The following is a 21,975-nucleotide window of genomic DNA, read 5'->3' on the forward strand; positions in this document are numbered from 1 at the left end:
AAAACAAAAAAGTCCGCTATGAACTACTCCTGTTTTTCTTACCATAAATCTTTCCATGCTAGAACTTCATGTCTTTCCCTTTTTCTTTTTCTTTTTTTACTATTTGACTGTGTTACTCTTTGTCGGAATCTGTCGAGCACGGCATTTAGAAACCCTTTTTTTAAACCAGTATCTATTCCCCTGTGCATCCTTCCTTATCAAAATTGGACTTTTCTACCTGCCATATACCCATAAAATGACTGACTTTGGAGATGGTGATATGAGCAAAAGGGAATGGCCAAGGAAGGGAGAGCTTGTGGTATGGGCGTAAGGGAATGGCCAAAGAAGGGAGAGCTTGTGATATGGGCGAGCGGGGATAACAGAATAGGAATGAGTAAGGAGGAGTAAGAAAACACAGACAAAGTACTGAGTTTTATTATACTTCAATAAGTCGTCATCTTCCGATTCTCCTGTTATTTATTTATCAGTCTGAACACTTTATTAGTTCTTTGGTATGGGGGAAAACAATGCTAGTGAGTTTGGGTTTTGTGAGAATTTGGTTCAGTTTTGATTCACTGTTAACACAAAGACGAGAGGAAGGGAAATATACAAGTTACCGATAATGAACGAAAGGGACGAGGGGGGTGAGGAGTGGAGGGGGGGTCGTGTTACATAGGTTAGTGCCAACAAGAGTAATAATGATAATAACTAACATATACAATAATGGATCGGGGAGAGCCACTGAAATAACGTCCATCGCCTGCGTAAATAAACCGCTTGAGTCATTTTTCTTTACTTTTGGGGAATATGAAAAAAATAATATTCTAGTCATCTTGTGAGACAGGCAATGTGAAGGTGAATTTTAACCCCTTGACTGTGGATTTCCTACAAGAAGACATCACCAAGCTACAGGAATGCTGGATATCCCTTCACTGGTAGCCTGGTAACATACACTCCCAGGTCTTTCTCTGCCTCTGTGGTGGATAGTGGAGTGTTTCCCATGTGGTATTGGTATGCTGGATATCCCTTCACTGGTAGCCTGGTAACATACACTCCCAGGTCTTTCTCTGCCTCTGTGGTGGATAGTGGAGTGTTTCCCATGTGGTATTGGTATGCTGGATATCCCTTCACTGGTAGCCTGGTAACATACACTCCCAGGTCTTTCTCTGCCTCTGTGGTGGATAGTGGAGTGTTTCCCATGTGGTATTGGAATGCTGGATATCCCTTCACTGGTAGCCTGGTAACATACACTCCCAGGTCTTTCTCTGCCTCTGTGGTGGATAGTGGAGTGTTTCCCATGTGGTATTGGCATGCTGGATATTCCCTCCCAAGGTGCAGGACTATACATTTTTCTTCACTGAATTGTAGCGGCCAATTTTTGTTCCATTCCTGTAGCTTGGCGATGTCTTCTTGTAGGAAATACGCAGTCAAGGGGTTAAAATGACAACTGTACCTTAAGTGCGACACATGATGAAAACTGAGAGCCGAAAATCTGTAAGTCACTGAGAAATTACTTTGGCCGTTTGCTTACGAAGGCGACGACACACGCATCAAAACAGACATTACATAAAACTGCATCTGTTGTAATCATTGACACATCATTATTGGATATGTACAGAAAACGCCCCCGAGACGAAACGACACCTAAAAAAAACGAAAAAAAACACGTTATGGCGACACCAAAATCGACGGAATAATACGTTAGTTAAATCACAGAGAAGATAAACACAAACAAACGAACTAACTAACGAGACAACTAACACTTAACTCAACCTCCTTCAACATCAGAGAAGAGAGGAAGAAAGGGAAAGAAGAGAAGAATAGCATTTAAAAGAGAACGGAATTGGGAGAAGAGGAGAAAGAAGAAGGAATGAGAGGAAAGGAAAAGAGAGGAATAGAAAAAGAGATTGGAGGAAAAAATGAAGGAAAGAAAAGGGACCAGAGATGTGTGAGGGAGGTGATTGGAGGAAAGAAATGGAGGAGAGAGGAAAAAGATAAAGGAGAAATGTGAAGAAGGGAGAGGGACCAAGGATGTGTGATGTAAATGATGAGAGATAAGAGGAAGAAGAAGGATTGAGAGGGAAGGAAGAGAGGAAAGGGTAGGAAAGTAGGGAGGTAAAAGAAAAGAAGAGGGAGAGAAGGAGATAGGAGGAAGTAGATGGAGTGAGGGATTGGAAGATAGGGAGGTAAACGGAGAATTGAGAGAAAAGGAAGAAAGGAAAGGGAAAGGATGAGAGAGAGAAAGAAGGGAATAGGAGGGGAAAAAAAAAAGGAAAATATGAGAGAGAGAGAAAAGGGAATAGAAGGAAGAATCAAGAGGAAAAGTAAAAAGAGAGAGAAAGGCATAGAAGGAAAAAAAGGAAGAATTGAGAGGAAAAGAAATGGAAAAATGAGAAAGAAAGAGAGAAGGGAATAAATAGAAGGAAGAATCAAGAGGAAAGGTAAAAAGGGAGAGAGAGAAAGGCATAGAAGGAAAAAAAGGAAGAATTGGGAGGGAAAGAAAAAGAAACAGAAAATATGAGAAAGAGAGAGAAAGGGAAACAGAGGAAACACAGGAAGGATAGGGAGCAGGGACATGTTTTCCTATGCATCACAAGTGGGTGCAAACAGACTTATTTACATGATATGCTCTTCGGTTTATTTCCTTGCCCTTGTTACAGAGACGCGGAGGGCAAGGACTAAGAGTAGGACACCAAACACGTGGAGCAGAAAGTAAACTAACCACACGCACTCACAAGGAAGCAGCGGATTGAAGAGTGTTACAGCCAGCCAGCGTTCTTAAGCCCCGCCCCTTTTACAGAAGTCCTCCCTGATTGGTTAAGCCCCCATTAGCTCCGCCCTCTTTTCTAGTCCTTTCTGATTGGTTGGTTGGATTTTTTGGTGTTTTTTTTAAGGGGAAATTTACTTAAAACCACTGTCTTGATTTTGTTATGGGGAAGCGATCTTAAAATCCTGAAATATCTGTCGCGAGATTTTGTTGTCTTTGTGATGGGGGAACTTACTTATATGTGAATGATAGGAAACTTACTTAAACTGTTAATGATGGGAAACTTACTTAAACTGAATGATGTCTTGATTTTGTCTATTGTAAAAGTGTACAAAAGCCATAATTTTTTTTAGAAGTGATTCCTTAACTGTAGAAAGAAACGCTTGTCTGAACCATCTCAAGAGTACTATACACCATGAAATTACCTCTTATATGACATCATCACCTATTTTTTATCCTTTGAGTTTACTGTAGAAAAAATACATCGCAAGTACCATGGATTAACCTCCTATTGATAACGTTATATGAGAATCTGTTCATGTAAAGAAAGGCTTAAGTTCTCAGCTAGATCCATGACCACAGCTTGTCTGCTTCGAGAGTGAGGGACCAGACGAGGGGGGACTTAGCGAACTTGGTGGTAAAAAGAAACGCATGTCTGAACCATCTCGAGAGTACTATACACCATGAAATCATCTCCTTATTCATGACATTAGCACTTATTTTATCCTTTGAGTTTACTGTAGAAAAAACACATTGCAAGTACCATGGATTAAGAGTGAGGAACCAGGCGAGGGGGGACTTAGCGAAATTGATGGCTGGCAGCGACTGTGGTGGTGGTGGTGGTGCGGGGGGGTAGCAAAGAGGCAGGGACAGCGGTGCAGCCTAGAGAACACAGACACCACTACGTCACTACAGCGGTGTATGGTAATAATGCTGGAGAGGGGGGTGTCGCGCCCAGTCTGTACGCACCACCCCAATTAGTACTCACTCGCAGCGTTGTCAGATTATCCTACTCCAAGCATCGTATTTTTCAGTTTCTGGCTCCACAACTAATGCGAAAAAATAGAAACACATCAGTAATTAACCATTTCGACGGTAACTATTAATCAATCTAGCTATTGGGATGGAGGAGACAGTTTTGGGGTCGGAAAGTGGTAAATGTTATAGGCTGAGGATGACAATCTGGCAACGCTGCTCACTCGGGGAAAGAAGTGATAGAAAATTGAGCAGATAAAAACAACTTCTCGAACTAAAGAATCCATATTGATCTCTTTTACTATATATAGGTATCCCTCGCTTTACAATTGGGTTACATTTTAGGGAATGCAATTGTGAAGCAAAGCGTTCATATACTTTACATACGTTCATATCACATATACGTTCAGAGCTTGAGGTTTAAATAATAAGATCATGTTCCAGGATTCATACATCAAGTGACCTAAGGATCGTAGTATGTGATATTAATGATGTTTTATGAACTGTACTGTATCAGAATCATTACCAAAGCAAATATAACCACGTAGTCAATCCTCGATACTCCTCATACTTGAAGCGATCACACTAGTGGTTGGTATAAGTATGTAAGCATCTATAAGCAGATATCCACGGGTGTGTCTGTTACCTAACCCCTGTGGATGTTGAGGTGTGACTACTTTTTTCTCCTGACATGAGTACTAATTGCAATGGTGCAGACAGACGTGGGCACACCCTTGTAGCAGTAAGCAGCACACAGCACACACTACGCACTAGGCCGGGACACCATCTACAACTCATAAAGGAAGGACTAAAGCCATAAGCAGCGTTGCCAAATTATCGTACTCATCGCATTGTATTGTCGTAGTTTCTGACCAATGACCATAGCAAAAGAGCACATAGAAACATCAATAAATAGGAGTTTTAACGTTAACTTCAATTTTCTATCGTCATTTGTGTAGGTACGAGAGTTTGAGGCTTAAAAAGGATGAATACAATGTGGTGAATACGATAATCTGGCAACCCTGGCCACAAGGGAACATGCTGCTGCTGCTCCTGACAATGGAAGTCTTCAGAGATCTCTCGCCGGCAAGAAGTGAAAACAGACTCCGGCATTGCAAGTGCTTCTCGTAATGTTATGCTCAAGACAATTTTATCTCTGCCGATTCATATAAACATAAAAAATACAAGTGTTGCTGTGTTTGGACCTTATGTTATTATGCAGTCAGTCATACCCATTCGTGACCTCACTTTGGCAACACACAGTTATCTCGGAGACAAACACCCGCCGCTCGCCATGCCCAACACTGTGTTTCATACATTCATCGTCGTCATCATCACCAGTCATGTCTCAAATAGGTTATGTTCGCCAATTTGTACAAACTGTTTCAATTAGTGTTTATATCAGGAAAATGTTGCTTTAGAAAACTGACCTAAATTATGAAAATTATTAGTCGTGGAACATAAGTACTATAACTGATAACATGACATTGTAGATAAGTACTATGACAGCAATTTATATTTTGGCATTACTTCACTTCATAGAAAACATCATGTACAAATTTGTGACAAGCTAAAAAAAAATAATAATACTGAGAAATGAAAAAAATAATATACACAAAGAAATAAAAAACGATGAAGGACTTTTTCCCTTTTCCTTTTTAGCAGAGCAGGTTTATCCTTGATGCGTTTGAGTACAATTTGGGGCGGTGCGTACAGACTGGCAGACACACCCCAGCACAGGAGACGGCCAAGCCTGCGCCTCTCTCAAGTGATGCGGCTCTTCATGAGGTGACAAGATATGCTAAACTAAGCCAACTCGTTAAACTAAGCCAATCCATTTAACTGAACTAATGGGGAGCATACACCAGGGGTCCCGTCGCTTCACTCACTCACCGCCTTCACCCCTAACAGTCCCCCCGAGCAAGCCTCCATGCAATTGTCCTGTCCATCCCAGGCCCCTCCCGGCAGGATCGATCAAGTTACCCGAGCCATGAGTTGTGTGGGTGTCCCCTTGGCCCCCTCCACTCGTACAGACACAACCATGGCGGTAGAATTGGTAGAGTCAACACGGCCTGCTAATCCCATTCATTGAGGTGAAGCCGATGAACTGTCAACTTTACGGCTAGAAGATGGGGGATACCTGGCCCGGGGTGAGAACTAACGGCCATGGCTCACCTGACAACACCTGACACCTGGCCGTAAAAATGACAGCTCGGGCGGATTCACTTAATTGGGCTGATGTTGCCTCCACCAATCCTACCTCCATGGACACAACCCTAAGCCAGCTCATTAAACTAAGCTGTCTTGTTAACCTAAGCTTGTGTGTGTCACCATCTCGACCATCATTTGTGCAGTTCATTACGTAATTACAGTTTACACAATGGTACACACTAAGGTTTTTATTATTACTATTGTTCTACTGGTATTGCTGGGTGTCTTCTGTTCACCTTCTACACTAGGTGGAGACTTGGCAACTCTATTCAGAAAAAGAAGTAAGCAAATGAGAAAAAGAAAACATGGAAATGAATTGCAGCTGAAAATTTGGAGAGGGTTTAATTTTTGTATTCTAAGAGGAAAAAATGGTAATCAAGTGCTTCCTACATCTAGGCTAAGGTGTTTTAGTGACTGTTATCCTGAAGTGACTACTAAATGGAGTGGTGCGTGCAAATCAGCAAACATAACCTCTACGGAAAAGTTCAACTGGTGAGGCGCTAGCTACTGGCACACTGACGCGGCTCACAGCGAGGCCCAGCGAGTGCTTGAGGCCTATCACACACACCCACACTCTGGGCGCCTGTCTTTACAAAACTTTGCCACATGCCTTGACAGTGGAGTGCCTGATGTGCCACTGCAACACTCATGGAAGATTTCAAGCTTTGGCAACTGAGGCAATAATGGCTGAAGACAAACCACACAAACCGAGGCATTGCAGCGCTTATCACTGAGAACACAGAGCGGTGATCTTCTTCCTGACCCGGCTGAGCCCCGCACCTGAGGCCACACTGTAGACAACACTATGTTGTCCAATACATAGTAACAAAGAACTATGGGCAGTGTATCACATCAGACTGATAAGGCTCACCCTTGGCCTTGAGGCCTTTTGAGAATGAGCAGCTTCTGCCTCTACGACTTGACTCATCTGGTGTACACGCAGGCCAAGGCTCGGCCCCATGTCCGGGTGGAACACAAGGAATGTCCCTCACCCTGCCCATCACTCAGTGCACATGAGCCAAGGCTTCCCTCCCTCCCTCCCTCCCTCCCACCAATGGAGTGGTAATTTTAACTTGTATCATGTTTGATTCTCTTTGAAACACTCACTGCACTGATGAAAATAAAAAGAGGCTGTTTTTTGAGACTTGCTGTAAGAAACACAAGTCTTCGTGACATCAAACACTCATGGAAACAAACCCTCACAACACAATTTAGCTGCCTCCCACACCCTTACTGATATTTCAATGCCCGCAGAATTTTATGATAAATAGAACCACTCACTCACTCTCTCTCTCCCACACATGCATAGCTGAGCCACTCACCTGGAACAACTCTCTCACTGCTCGGCAACGCCACAAACAACTGGAAACTCTTTATCAAAAATATCCTCCGCTATGATACATAATATTCCCTCGCCCACACCCGCCAGGGAGGCCGGCCATCACACCACACCCACCAGGAGATAACAGCACCCACACACGACAAACATGACAAACAACAGGCGTGTGTGTGTGTGAGATATGGGTTTGAATACTCTTTCCTTGACATTTTATCACACAAGTTTGTCGGCCATGAATTTAAACCGATATTCTCCAATACAATTTTTACACTGTCATTTTCTGCATAAGTCCCCCAAGAGGTTTGTGTGTATGTGTGGTTTTGAATTCTCCTTCCTAGGCGCTATATCACATGGGTTTGTCGGCCATACATGTACCGACACACCTTGATGCATTCCTCACATCAAAACATTCCTACGATGAACTTCTTATTTGTTTTAACCCAATGGTTTCAGTTTTTCTTTCCCTTTTATTGTGGTGAGTAAGGCTTTCTCCCGTCCATCTTGACAGACTCTCATGCATTTCTTACGATACACTTAAGAGGAGATAAGTTCATTAATTTCACTTTTTGTTTCCCTTTGGCATTTTAAGTTTGACTCCTCTCCCTTTCAACATGGCCCTACAGTTGTGGCGCCAAGACCAAACACCCCAATAACTTCACAAACATGAGAATTGAGGACAACTTTCGGTGCTAATATTACTGTTATAATGTTGGCGGCCCTGTGGAGCGCTGCTACGACGGCGGACCAGGGCCTGAAACCTCATCAACGGTAAACGGTAAACGGTAGCCATCATCACCATCCCTTTCAACAAGCCATTATGCATTTCCTCGCTAAAATCCTTCCATGTGATGTTTTTACGATGAACTGAAGATTTGTTTAGTCCGATAGTTTAGGTTCTTCATTTTCCGTTGAAGAAGTAAGCTTGTTTCCCTCCCCCTTGATGACATTCTCACTACAACCTTCCAGCAGTGTTTCTACGATAACCTGAATATTTGTTTTAAGTCCAACGGTTCAGTTTTTAAGTAAGGTTGTCTTGACATGCCTGCAATCTTCTGTCTCCTTTCTGCGATATTTTTATGACGAACCGAAGACTTGTCAATAATTTCTCCTTCTTTCCCTTCTGTAGTAGTAAGTAAGGCTGCCTCCCTCCCTATTGCCTTTCCCTTCCCCCATCCTTAAACCATCTTCACACAGCGCAACAACAACGCCAGAACGCAGCATAACAATCCACGTGCTCTCTCTACCTTAACGAGAGCAGAACATCACATCACACCTGCACGCACTTGGCCACTCTCTCTCTCTCTCTCTCTCTCTCGCTCGCTCGCACACAGAGACAAATGATATCGGCACTTACAACGAGAACATTTAAAACACGCAGAAACTCAGGTCGTTAAATATTAGGAAACGGTCTGCCAGGAGTGGTGTGATTAACTGTACATCCATCCGTCCGTCCTTCTGTTCTTCCTTTCATCCGTTCCTCCTCTTACCACCACAGACTAACAGCGCTGGCATGACTGGGAGATGGTCACATTTAGAGCCACGAAAACTGCGTCGCTTCACTTCTGCTCGCTGCTACCGCCAATGTCTAAGGGGAGAGAGTGTATTAGGCCCTCGTTCTCAATTATTTACATACCTACATACACACACCTAACACCCTACACGCCTACACACACACACACTAAGACTTACACATACCTACACACACACGGAAGAAATTACCACCAGGAACACAAGAGGACATAGTAAAAAATTGAGGAAGGGAAGATGCTTGAGAGACATAAAAAAAATATAGCTTCCCACAAAGAAATGTAGAGGTTTGGAACAGACTGAGTGAGGATGTAGTATCGGCGAGGAGTGTCCAAAGCTTTAAGGAAAAGTTGGATAAATATAGATTATGGAGACGGGACCACACGAGCGTAAAGCCCAGGCCCTGTAAAACTACAACTAGGTAAATACATCTGGTAAGGCTTCTCTAAGGGTTGTTGTGGGTGTTTCCATGGGTAGTTTTATGAGCTTAGTGGTGGTTCAAAAAGCTTAACTAATCTCCCTTCCAATGAACAAAGAAAGCATCGGAAATATAGATGAACATTTGGATCTACAGTTTACATTGAGAAGCTCGTGGAAGCAGTCCCATATGCCCCAAGAGTCAGATATCACGGCAACCACTATAAAAAAAATTTGCTTGTGCCACTGAACCACTAACACCATTGGAGACATAGATTAACATTTGGATTTACAGTTTACAGTGAGAAGCTCGTGGAAGCAGTCCCATATGCCCCAAGAGTCATGCATCATGGCAACCACTATAAAAAAAATTCGCCTGCACCACTGAACCACTAACATCACTCCCAGCATTAAAAAATAAACACAAGATTGAGGACCCCAGAAAGTTATACAGTGGGGACAATATCCTGGCACATGTTCTCACCTCCGTTATTCTGAAGGCTACCGGGTGCTGGCTGGTCGCTCTTCTTCTTCTTCTTCTTCTCGACGTGGCCGTAGCAATGTTCACACTCATCATCGTCCGAGTCCGAGCTGCTCACCTCCAGCTCATGAGGCTTGACGTAGACACAACAACCTGTGGCGATAAATGAGACCTCAGAAAACTCGAAAGAACTACAAATTTTTCTTTTAACCCGGTAGCAATGACAGGCCAAATTTGTGGCTTTACCGTGTAGCAGCGACGGGCCAAATTTGTGGCTTTACCGTGTAGCAGCGACGGGCCAAATTTGTGCCATGATATAAACCCCCCAAAACAGAAGATACATAAACTGATCACAAATGCTTTGATATATATATTATGAAATGGTTTGTGTGAGGGGTGATTTTTTCTCATTTTTCTCGCTTGGGGGGACCATTAAGAAGCGTGATCCCCGCTGCTACCGGGTCAAATATCAAATGAGAAAAAACAAAAATAGAAACCAGCAATGTGAGAGAAGTAAACACAGGACTTTTTTTCATCATGGTTTCCTTTTTTTTGCCCTTGAGCTGTTTCCTTTGCTGTAAAAAAAAAAAATATCCCTAAAAAAAAGAAAAAAGAAAAAAAAGAGAGAGAAAGAGAGAGAGAGGGGGAAGGAGGATGAAGTAGATATTGACGGTTTGACGGGACTCACATTTTGACTTCTTCTTCCCCATGTGTTCATTATCCACGGTGTCGTTGGTCCAGCTCACCTTCTTGGCTCGGGGCTTGTGGAGCTTCAGGCGCACCACCCCACTGGACACCTGGAGAAGGGAAATACAGGTTAGGTTGGACGGTCCTCCTTACCCCCTTCCTCTCCTTCCCTTCCTCACCCTTTCCTTCCCTTCCCCACTTCCCCCCTCCCTTTCCTTCCTTCCTCTCTACCATCCCTTTCTCTACCTCCTTCCTCTCCCTCTTCCCTCTCCCTTCCTCCCTCTCTTCCCTCTCCCTTTCCTTCCTTTCCCTCCTATTCCCCTCTTGCCCTTCCCTTCCTCCCTTTCTCTACCCCCTTCCTCTCCCTCCTTCCCTCTTCCTTTCTCCTCCTTCCCTCCTCTTCCCTTCCTCCCTTTCACCCCTTCCTGTCCCTCCTATTCCCCTCTTGCCCTTCCCTTCCTCCCTTTCTCTACCCCCTTCCTCTCCCTCCTTCCCCCTCTTGCCCTTCCCTTCCTCCCTTTCTCTACCCCCTTCCTCTCCCTCCTTCCCCCTCTTGCCCTTCCCTTCCTCCCTTTCCCTACCCCCCTCCTCTCCTCCCTCCCCTACTTTCCCTCTTCTCCTCCCCTTCCTCCCTCTTCCCCCCCTTCCCTTCACAAGAGTCATGGGTCAAGGAGATGGTGTATATAGGGACAGCCTGGCATTGCTTCTTAACTTTACTGCTTCCTTTTAGCCTTGAGGGAGAAACTATGTCACAGAGTATATATGATTCTCCTTATTCTGTTTATTTTTGTGGTGATGGAAGACCGGACTCACCTAGGGCTAAATATGATAGAGAAAGGATACTGTTAACATAGAGAAGAAGGGAATGGATCATATGGAGGGAGCTGTAAGTGAAGTAATGTGTCTGCAAATGAGAAAAAGATACAGGAATGTGATAAAAGGCCTAGCGGATTTTTTTTTTTTTTTTTTTTTTTTTTTGAGAATGAAAAAAAAAAAGTTCAAGTGCACAAGATCGAAAAAGAAAACATGAAAGAAAAACAAACGAAGAAGCCAGAATAAGATAAAATTCCCGAAAGATAAAAACAAAACAACAAAATAATATCACACTGAAGAAAATAAATTAGAAGAAAACAAGAAAATGGTAAGAAAAAGTTCAAAACCCACAAGACAAAGAGAAAAAGAAAACATTTGCAAGATTAAAAAATGAAGAGAGATTTCAGGTCAGTGCATCCAGAGGGGGAGGAAAGGGAGGAGGTAGAGGAAGGGAGGGAGGGGAGAAGTAGGGGAGGAAAGGAGAAAGTAGGGGGAGAGAAGGTGAAGAGGGGGAGAGAGGGAGAGGGATATAAAAAGGGGGAGGAAGGGGAGGAGAATGGGGGAAGAAGAGGAGAAGGGAGAGGAGGGAGGCAGTGGAGGAGAAAGAGAGAGGGAGGAAGGGAGAGGAAAGAGGGTAGAGAAAGGGAGGGACAAGAGGGGGAGGAAGGGGAAGAAAGGAGAAAGGAGGGAGAGAAAAGAGGAAGAAGGATAGGAGGGAGGAAGGGAGAGGAAAAGAGTAGAGAAAGGGAAGGACAAGAGGGGGAGGAAGGGGAAGAAAGGAGAAAGGAGGGAGAGAAAAGAGGAAGAAGGATAGGAGGGAGGAGAGGAGGAGAAAGAGAGAGGGAGGGAGGGAGAGGAAAGAGGGTAGAGAAAGGGAGGGTAGAGAAAGGGAGGGAAGGACAAGAGGGGAGGGAGGAGAAATACTGTGACAAACCTTCTCCTCCCTGATGTGACAGAGATGAGCACTGAGGCAACACACAGCTATAGCGAACACCCCAACTATTAGCTTCTTCCATAATATTATCCATTCCCTTCTTCTCTAAGTTAACAGTATCCTTTCCCTGTCATATTTAGCCCTAGGTGAGTCCGGTCTTCCATCACCACAAAAATAAACAGAATAAGGAGAATCATATATACTCTGTGACATAGTTTCTCCCTCAAGGCTAAAAGGAAGCAGTAAAGTTAAGAAGCAATGCCAAGCTGTCCCTATATACACCATCTCCTTGACCCATGACTCTTGTGAAAGGAAGGGGTGGAAGAGGGAGGAAGGGGAGGAGAAGAGGGAAAGTAGGGGAGGGAGGAGAGGAGGGGGAAGTGGAGGAGAAAGGGAGACGTAAGAGGGAGGAAGGGAAGGAGAAAGAGAGAGGGAAGAGGGAGAGAAAGGGAGGAAGGGAAGGAGAAAGGATGATAGGGGGGAGAAGGAAAGGAAAGGAAGGGGGAAGGAGCATAGGGGGAAAAGAGGAAAGGTTAAAAGGTGGGGAGGAAGGGAAGGGACAGAAGGGGGAGGAAGGAGAGGAGGGGGGAAGTGGAGGAGAAAGGGAGAGGGAAGAAGAAGAGGGTAGAGAAAGGGAGGGGCAAGAGTGAGGAAGGAGAGGACAAAAAGAGAGGGGAGGAGAGAAGGGAGAAGAAGGAAAGGAAAGGAAGGGGAAGGTCAAAAGGAGGGGAGGAAGGGGAGGGAAGGGACAGGGTTCACTTAGATCTGGGTCACTTAAGGGTACATGTGTGTGGGCCACTTATGCCCAGAAAACAGTGTGTGGGCGGCGGCAGTGATGGGGTTAGATTTTTATTTTATTTTACTTTAGTCTGTGTTCTTGTTTTTTTCCTGTTCTTCTTTATCTTGTTTTTGTTCTCTTTTGTTTTTCTTTCTCTCATTCTTTCTCTCGTGGGATATTTTTTTATTTTATTTTATTTTAGTCAGTGTGTTCTTGTTTTTTTTCTTTTGTTCCTGTTGTTTATCTTGTTCTTCTTTATCTTGTTTTCCTTCTTTTTTGTTTTGTTTTTCTTCTTTCTCTCGTTCTTTCTCTCGATGGATAGATTTTTTAATTTTTATTTTACTCAGTGTTCTTTTTTTCTCTTGTTCTTCTTTCTTGTTCTTCTTTATCTTGTTTTCATTCTCTTTTGTTTTTTTATTTTCTTTCTCTCGTTCTTTCTCTCATTGGATAGATTTTTTTTTTTGATTTTTTTTTCTCTTGTTCCTGTTGTTTGTCTTGTTCTCCTTTCTTCTTGTTCTTCTTTATCTTGTTTCCGTTCGTTTTTTATTTTCTTCTTTCTCATTCTCGTTCTTTCTCTCACTCTCGTTCTTTCCGTTCCTTCACCATCCATTACTTCTTTTCCTATCGTTATCCTATTATCATCATTATTCATACCTGTTATTCTGTTTTGTTCTTAGTTATTTATGTTATCGTAGAGCACACACTATTTATCTTTATTTTCTACGACTATTTTTTTTATTAATTGCAGTACAGTGTGAAGGAAGGTGTGAAAATACATTAGTCTGCCTCATTATGTGTGCTCTCCCTCTCTCTCTCTCTCTCTCTCTCTCTCTCTCTCTCTCTCTCCATAGTGTGAGAGAAGGTGTGAAAATACATTAGTTTGCCTTATTATGCTCTCTCTCTCTCTCTCTCTCTCTCTCACTGGCATCATATAACATCAATTAGAGAGATGATAATATGGCAAGTAAATTAAGTGACCTCTGCCCTGACCTACATTTTGACCTAATTAATCCCTAAGCTTCATTAACTAACTAAACCAACACTGCCTTGGACTTCACTAGTTTTGTATCATCCTCTTCCTCTTGTTCCTCCTCTTTATTTATTTTATTATTTATTTCTTTATTTCTTGGTCAATGTATTAATGGTTGTTGGAAGGAGGAAATAGAAGTGACTGGATTTTCCCTTTCTTTCACTTTTTTCTTTATTTCTCCTTCTAACTCCTTCCTTAATTCCTTCTTCCTTCTTTTACTTCTTCTTTCTTTCTTCTCTTATTTGATTTCTTTTTCCTTCCCTAATCTCTTCTGCATAATCCTCTTCTTGAATTTTCCTCTTTTTTTAACCTATAGAAGGAAAATTATTTGTGGTTACATGTTTTTTCCCTTCAAATTTTACTAAGGTCATGTTTTACTTATCAAATTAATAATGAACTTCTTGCTAAATAATAAGTCTTGACGTATAGGACGATATTCTGATGTTTATTTTTTTCCTCCTTTTTCCTACTCTTCCTTTTTAAATAATCAAGGTAATGTTATTCTCCTGTTATTCTTCTCTATCTAACAACGATCTTTCTAAATATAACTCGTGACCTACAGGAAAAAACTTATATGTGTCTGTGGTTAGTTTTCCTTCATTTTCCTCATCACAGTGTACACAAGGTTGTTCTTTTTACCTCTTTTTAGTACTTAACCCATTCGCTGCGATTGGCACGGATTTCACCTTCACTTGTAGCCTGGCATCATACACTCCCAGGTCTTTCTCTGCCTCTGTGGTGGATAGTGGAGTGTTTCCCATGTGGTATTGGTATGCTGGATATCCCTTCACTGGTAGCCTGGTAACATACACTCCCAGGTCTTTCTCTGCCTCTGTGGTGGATAGTGCAGTGTTTCCCATGTGGTATTGGTGTGCTGGATATCCCTTCACTGGTAGCCTGGTAACATACACTCCCAGGTCTTTCTCTGCCTCTGTGGTGGATAGTGGAGTGTTTCCCATGTGGTATTGGTATGCTGGATATCCCCTCCCAAGCTGCAGAACTTTACATTTTTCTTCACTGAATTGTAGCAGCCACTTTTTGCTCCATTCTTAAAGCTTGGTGATGTATGACTGTAGGAAATCTGCAGTCAAGGGGTTAAGAATGATCTCCTTTCTAAATACAACAAGTGACAGTAAGGAAACTTTGGATGTGATCATTTTTCCCTCCTTTTCCTCGTTGTATTCTCTCTCTCTCTCTCTCTCTCTCTCTTTAGTTCTTCTTCCTCTCTGTACTTCTCACACTTTCTTAATCTCCTTCTTTATCGGTCTATCTTTCTTATTTTTCCTTTCCTCTTCCTCTTTCTTCTTTTACCGCTAACTTCTTTCCCAATCCCAAGTTTCTATCTCTCTCTCTCTCTCTCTCTTTAATTCTTCTTCATTTCCTTCTTTATCGGTCTGTCCTCCTTATTTTTCCTTTCTTCACTTCCCCAATCCCAGTCCTTACTTTTCTTCCTTTACTTCCTACTTCCCATTCCTTCTAGATTCTAAGACTGATTCCTTCCTTCTCTCTCTATCTCCTTCATTTCCAGTCCTTAATTTTTTCTCCTTTAACCTGGTAGCAGCGGGGATCATGTTTCTTAATGGTCCCTCTAAGCGAGAAAAATGAGAAAAAATCACCCCTCACACAAACCATTTCATAATACATATCAAAGCATTTGTGGTCAGATTATGTATCATCTATTTTGGGGGGTTTATATCATGGCACAAATTTGGCCCATCGTTGCCACACGGTAAAGCAACAAATTTGGCCCATCACTGCTACACGGTAAAGCCACAAATTTGGCCCGTCACTACCAGGTTAAAATCCTTCCTCATTCCTTTTGACATTCTAACACACTTTCCTCATTCCTTCATTAACGTTCTTCTTACTTTTTTTTGTCTTTCTTTAACCCGGTAGCAGCGACGGGCCAAATTTTTGCCATGATATAAACCCCCCCCAAATAGATGATGTATAAACTGATCACAAATACGTTGATATACATTATGAAATGGTTTGCGTGAGTGATGTTTTTTTTCATTTTTCTCGCTGAGGGGCCTTTAAAAAACATGATTCCCTTACTCAGTCCTTTCTAATGTCTAAAACACCCCTCTTCTTCCTCTCTGTAACCTTATTCATATCCAGTCCGTCTTAATTTTTCTTCCTTTTAATCTCCTTCCTCAGTCCTTTCTAAATTTTAACACACCTCTCTTCCTCTCTGTAACCTAATTCACTTGCAGTCCTTAATTTTTCCTCCTTTTAACTCCTTCTCAGTCCTTTCTAAATTCCAACACATCTTCCGTCCTTCTCCTCGTAGCCTTAACCTCTGTTCTTTAGCTCCAGCCCTTGACGCAACAATTTCCATGCGATCCTGTTCACAATTTTCCCTTTTTTTTTTTTTTTACTTCCCACGCCTTCCCTCAACACTACCACAGCATTCATTCTCCTCTTCTCCTCCTCCTCTTCTCTTTTCTAACTCCTCCATAACACTTTCAACGACCCCCTATTCTGAGTACCTGGTGACCCAAAATGACAAACTCGTATGTGGTCAGTTTTCCTCGCTTTTTTTTTTTTGGTGCATTCAAGGTTGTTATTTTTTTTTTCTCTCTCTCTTTTTAGTAGTCATGTGGCAAGGGGTCTGTCTGGGAGTGGGCTGCGGCAGGGGCTAATTGTCTCTGTACCCGCTCATTATCTTTACCCTTGGACCAGGTGAAAGTTGAGGTGAGAGCGGGATGATCTGGCTTACGGAGAGAGAGAGAGTTGGGTAAAAAGGAGATAAGGAGATAGATAGATAAAAAGGAACACACACAGATAAATAGATAGAGAAATACATAGTCAATAAGAATAAAGATGATGGATAAAAAGATAGAGAGAGAGAGAGAGTTGGGTAAAAAGGAGATAGCAAGATGGATAGATTAAGATAGATAGATAAAAAGGAACACACTGATAAATAGATAGAGAAATAGATAGACAGTCAATAAAAATAAAGATGAAAATGGATAAAAAGATAGAGATAAAGAGAGATAGATTAAGAAAGATGGATAAAAAGGAACATAGATAGATAGATAGATAATAAGATAATAGATGAAATAATAAATAAAGATGAACATAGAGATAGATTGATAAAGAGGTGCATAAATAAATAATGTGAATATAAAAGTAGATAGATAGATAGATAGATAGATAGATAGATAAATAAGAAAGCAGAATGATAACACAGAGAGAGAGAGAGAGAGAGAGAGAGAGAGAGAGAGTATTACTATTATTATTTATTATGGTGTGGGCGATGAGGTCACTAAGTGTATCCATTTAACTAGCAAGTGACCCAGTTTTGTGTGTGTGTGTGTGTGTGTGTGTGTGTGTGTGTGTGTGTGTGTGTGTGTGTGTGTGTGTGGACATAAATCAATCAGATGAAATGAGAGAGAGAGAGGGACAGTCACACACACACACACACACACACACACACACACACAAATAAAGAGAGAAAGTGATACCGGTAATGTAAAAAAAAACGTGTGAAGAATATACTAGTGTGATCTCTCTCTCTCTCTCTCTCTCTCTCTCTCTCTCTCTCTCTCTCTCTCTCTCTCTCTCTCTCTCCAGGACAATGAGCCCCAATTTACTAGAGGACATAAGGGTGAAATCGAGGGTGCAAGGAGTGGGATTTTCAACAATGTCTGTCCTGGGTGGAGTTGTGAAGTCCTTATTGCTTTAAACTTTCTCTTATATTATTCCCTTGGAGACAGACAGACAGACAGACAGACACCTCCTTTTGTCCCTCTGTGTGTGTGTGTGTGTGTGTGTGTGTGTGTGTGTGTGTAGTGGTGACGGAGGGATGGACTGGAAAAAGGGAGGAAGAAGGGGGGAGAGAGGAAGAAGGGAGATGGAGAGAAAAGGAATTATAAAGTGAGAGATTGGAGGAAAGGGAGGAATAGGAGAAGAAAGAAAAGAGAAAAGGAAGTGGAGAGAAAAAGACAAAAGAAAAAGAAATGATAGAAAGAAAGAAAAGAGGAGGAGGAGGAGGAAGAATGAGAGAGGGAAGGAGAGAAGACACAAGATGGAGAGAAATGAATGAGAGGAAATAGATAAGAGAGAGATATGGATCAAGGAGAGGGGCTAGATAGGTGTGTGTGTGTGTGTGTGTGTGTGTGTGTGTGTGTGTGTGTGTGTGTGTGTGTCCTTCAACTATCTACACTTCCTTTCCCTAGTAGGTCAAGGAATGTGTCAATTGCATTACATTATTTTCTTGTTTTGCTTTATCTCCTATTATTCCATTCTCTCCTTCCCTCTCCCCTTCTTCCTACTCCTCTTTCTCTTTTTTTCTCTCTCTTATTCCTCTTTCTTTTATCCCTTTCTCTTCATTTCCTCCCTTCTCTTCTTCCTCCCTTTTCATTATTCTTTTTCTCTCTATCTCCTTCATTCTTTCTCTCTATTATTCCTCTTTCTTTTATCCCTTTCTCTCCATTTCCTTTTCCCTATTCTTTTCTTCTCCTATTTATCTCTCCCTTCTTCCTTTCCTCTCTCTTCTTCCCTTTCCTCCAATCTCTCACTTCATTATTCCTTTTCTCTCATCCCTTTCTTTTTCTTCTGTTTTTTTCTTTATTTTTCACCTCATTCACTTATTATGTTTTTTTCTATTTATTATATATTTTCTCATTTATCTGTGTATTTTTATTTTATCCTTCATCTTATCTATATATATGAAAGTAACCAGAGATCAGATTTTCATGAGTTTATAACAACATAAGTAATAATCAAATAAGTTAGTCAGGAGCATATATATCATCCCTCCTCGACACAATACAAATATAATATCACAAATTTCCGGTAAGTATGGAAAAGTTCAATAATGTATAAGAATTTGTGAAGGTAACTATCTCCATTAGACAAAATGATGCAGGCTGTGACCTAGCTACAGTAGTCGGTAGATATATATTCAATTTGTGACCGTGGTTAGTTACCTAATCATACAAGTTCATTTTTTTTCTTCACTCAGTATTTGATGCCTTCATAAAATAGTTATGGTTTTTTTTTCCCTGCACAGACCTCTAAAAAAAACTTGGTGTAGAATTAAAGTATAGTGTTGGAGGAGATAGTAAAGTAATATATAATGATTTTTGTGAAGATGAAAAAGAAAGGAAAGGAAAAAGAAGAGGGAGAGGAGAAAAAGGAGTCAGGAGAAGTGAAGGAAAGGAAGGAAGAAGAGAAGGAAGGAAGGAAAGAAAAACAAGAAAGGGGAATGACAATGAAGTATTTTCTGCAACCTCTTATTTCCCTCCTTTTCTTTCAAGCCAGACCAAGAAAATGGCAGAAGAAATAGAAGAGAAAAAGAAAACAAGAAGATAGGAAATAGAGGGTGTGACTTAATTACAGCATAACCCCAAATAATTATCAAAGGAAGGAAGAAAGGAAAGAGAGAATGATGGAGGGATGGAAGGACACACTCATTCATATGCACACAAAGGAAGGAAGGAAGGATGAAAGAATAAATGAGGATAGAGCAAATTAGGGGAATTTATAAAGGAAGAAAGAGAGGAAGGAAGGAAGAAAAGTTGGTTGGGTGTTGTGAAAAAGAAGGAAAAGAAGGGGAAAGAAGAAGAAAGGTGAGGTAAAATGAAGTAAAGGAAGAAGGAAAACAGATGTAGAGGAAGGAGAGTGGGGTGAGGTGAAGAAGGAGGAAGAAAGGAAGGAAGAGGAGGAGGAGGATTAGAAGGGAGGTACAGTAATGAAAGGAAGAGGAGGCACAAAGATGCGAGATGAGGGCAGGTGAGGTGAGGTAGAGGCAGGTGAGGTACAGTAATTAGGTCAGGACAGGTAGCAGAAAAAGAAGGAGAAGAAGAAAGAGGGAGAGATATGAAGCAAGAAGAAGAATAGGAGGAAAAGGAGGGAGGGAGAGATGTGAAGCAAGAACAAGAAGAAAAAGAAGAGAAAAAGAGGGAGAAGAAGAAGAAAAGGAGGAAGATGATGATGATGATGAACAAGACGGTAAAGAACAAGAAACCGGACACCAAGAACAAGGAAACACCAAGAACAGGAACAACAGGAAGAAGAAGAACAAGAAGAACAAGAAGATGAAGAAGAAAAAGATGAAGAAGAAAAGGAAGAAGATGATGATGATAAAGAACAAGAAGGTAAAGAAGGACAAGAAACAGGACACCAAAAAAAAGGAAACACCAAGAACAAGAACAACAGGAAGAAGAGGAAGAACAAGAAGAACAAGAAGATGAAGAAGAAAAAGATGAAGAAGAAAAGGAGGAAGATGATGATGATAAAGAACAAGAAGGTAAAGAAGGACAAGAAATAGGTCACCAAGAACAAGAACAGGAAGAAGAAGAACAAGAAGAACAGGTGCGTGAAACTATTACCTGTTCTTCCGCCCCTAGAGTGATGGGTTCAGGATCAACGACTGTCGTGCCGGATCCTGAAGGAGCTGAAGGAAGGGAGGTGGCCATGGCGAATCCCGAAGGACCCTCAGGACTCTTAAGGACTCTCCCGTGGCGTCCTTCAGGGTCAGCGTAGGACCCTTCACGGGATTCCAACTGGGGTCAATTTCAAGGGCACAGAAGACAGTCAACCACGCACCAAACGTTTATATTGCGTTTTATTTATCCTCGAGGTTGTTATAGAGGCGGGATCTACTGGGTTTCGAACTGGGTGCAATGGCGGTGACACGGACAGTTATCCACACGGTGATTGTTTGTTTTGTGTTTTTCTTGTGTTTCTTTTAGTTTATGTGTGTTGCCGAGTGCCTGGTGTGCCCCGCGTGGCTGCCAGGGAGCGTGTGAGTGGCGTGAGGCGGCTCTCAGGACCCCCTTCAAGGCCTTTTCTTCCTCCTCTTCTTCAAGGTAAACAAAACTCAGCTGATTGGGCCTTGGTCTTGGTCTTGGTTACGTTGATGGGTGTAGGATTAGTCTTTGCTACGGCTCGCATAAATGTGCTTGATTGATTGATAGTTTATTGTTGCAGGTAAACAACAAGGGAGAATGTTATGACTTTTTATTCATTTATTTATTACTGTTCTTCTTGCTTGGTTGAGTTCAGTTGATGGGGTGAAGTTTAACCTTTGTAATGACACTGAGTTTGGTCCTGTATCTTCTGTTATAATTTCCGTTGTTTTTTTTTACAATTTATTGATTGATTGATTGATATATTAATTGATAGATAGATAGATAGAACCTCTGATAATGTTTTGAGTCTAGAGATATGTGTCTATTTTAAGTCGTGTTTGCAATGGTGGTGTTATTTCCTTTATTTAACCCACTTACAACCACCTACAACCTCGATATCGTTTTTATCAGACGTATACTTCGATCAGATAGTAAATCAAGTCAGAGATAAAGATGACTGGTGTAGTGGTTTTCATCTTATCGATCCTTAACCCCTTTCCTCGCTCATCCAACACTTATATTATAATTGTTATCGCTCTAAGCCGACAAATATACGTACGCTTCCTGTGACGTCAGGCAGTGTCCATCACGTCATTGAAATATGGCGAAATATACGACGTCTGAAGATAAAAAAAAGAATTAAGGTTTGAAGCAAGAAGATAAAGAAAAGAACGCAGTAAAATAAGAAATAATAGGTAAAGAACAATATGATTGATTGATTGATTGATTGATAGTTTATTGTTGCAAATAAAGAAGAGGGATTTGGAGATAATAAAAGAAGAACAGCAGTAAAGTAAGAATTAAAGAATATAAAGCGGTGGGGTGCTGGAGCGTATGGGCTCGAGACCCGGTGCCATGGGAGTGGAAAGTGGGCTCTTTCCGACACCCTCAGCCCCGTTGTTGGGCCTCCTCCTTGAAAGAATTGGGCATCTCTCTACCAGCCGTCTGGGTGGTTACGCGGCATGAACCGCCTGCCTCCCTTGGGGTATATATCCCCAACGATCGAAATCCGCCCCCCCCCCCCCTTCCAATAAAAAAAAAGAACAATGTAAAAAAAGATTGATTGATTGATAGTTTATTGTTGCAAGTAAACAACAAAGGAGAAGGGAGGAGCATGCCATCCAAGGAGACTATAGATATATAGTCTCCTTGATGCCATCCATGATGAAATACG

General features: G+C 41.8%; 1 protein-coding gene across 1 annotated transcript; it reads right to left on the bottom strand.

Moving 5' to 3' along the window:
• Positions 1-399: 399 nt before the first annotated feature.
• On the bottom strand, positions 400-20,779 carry LOC126985857 (E3 ubiquitin-protein ligase PPP1R11-like). Its single transcript, XM_050841334.1, has 4 exons — positions 20,280-20,779; positions 10,385-10,493; positions 9,700-9,849; positions 400-8,856 (listed from the first exon to the last, which is right to left on the bottom strand). Exons 1-4 carry the CDS (start codon positions 20,364-20,366, stop codon positions 8,828-8,830), a joined length of 375 nt encoding a protein of 124 aa, XP_050697291.1. The 5' UTR covers positions 20,367-20,779; the 3' UTR covers positions 400-8,827.
• Positions 20,780-21,975: the final 1,196 nt, after the last annotated feature.

The sequence above is a fragment of the Eriocheir sinensis genome, chromosome 60, assembly GCF_024679095.1.
Source record: "Eriocheir sinensis breed Jianghai 21 chromosome 60, ASM2467909v1, whole genome shotgun sequence".
Classification (NCBI taxonomy): domain Eukaryota; kingdom Metazoa; phylum Arthropoda; class Malacostraca; order Decapoda; family Varunidae; genus Eriocheir; species Eriocheir sinensis.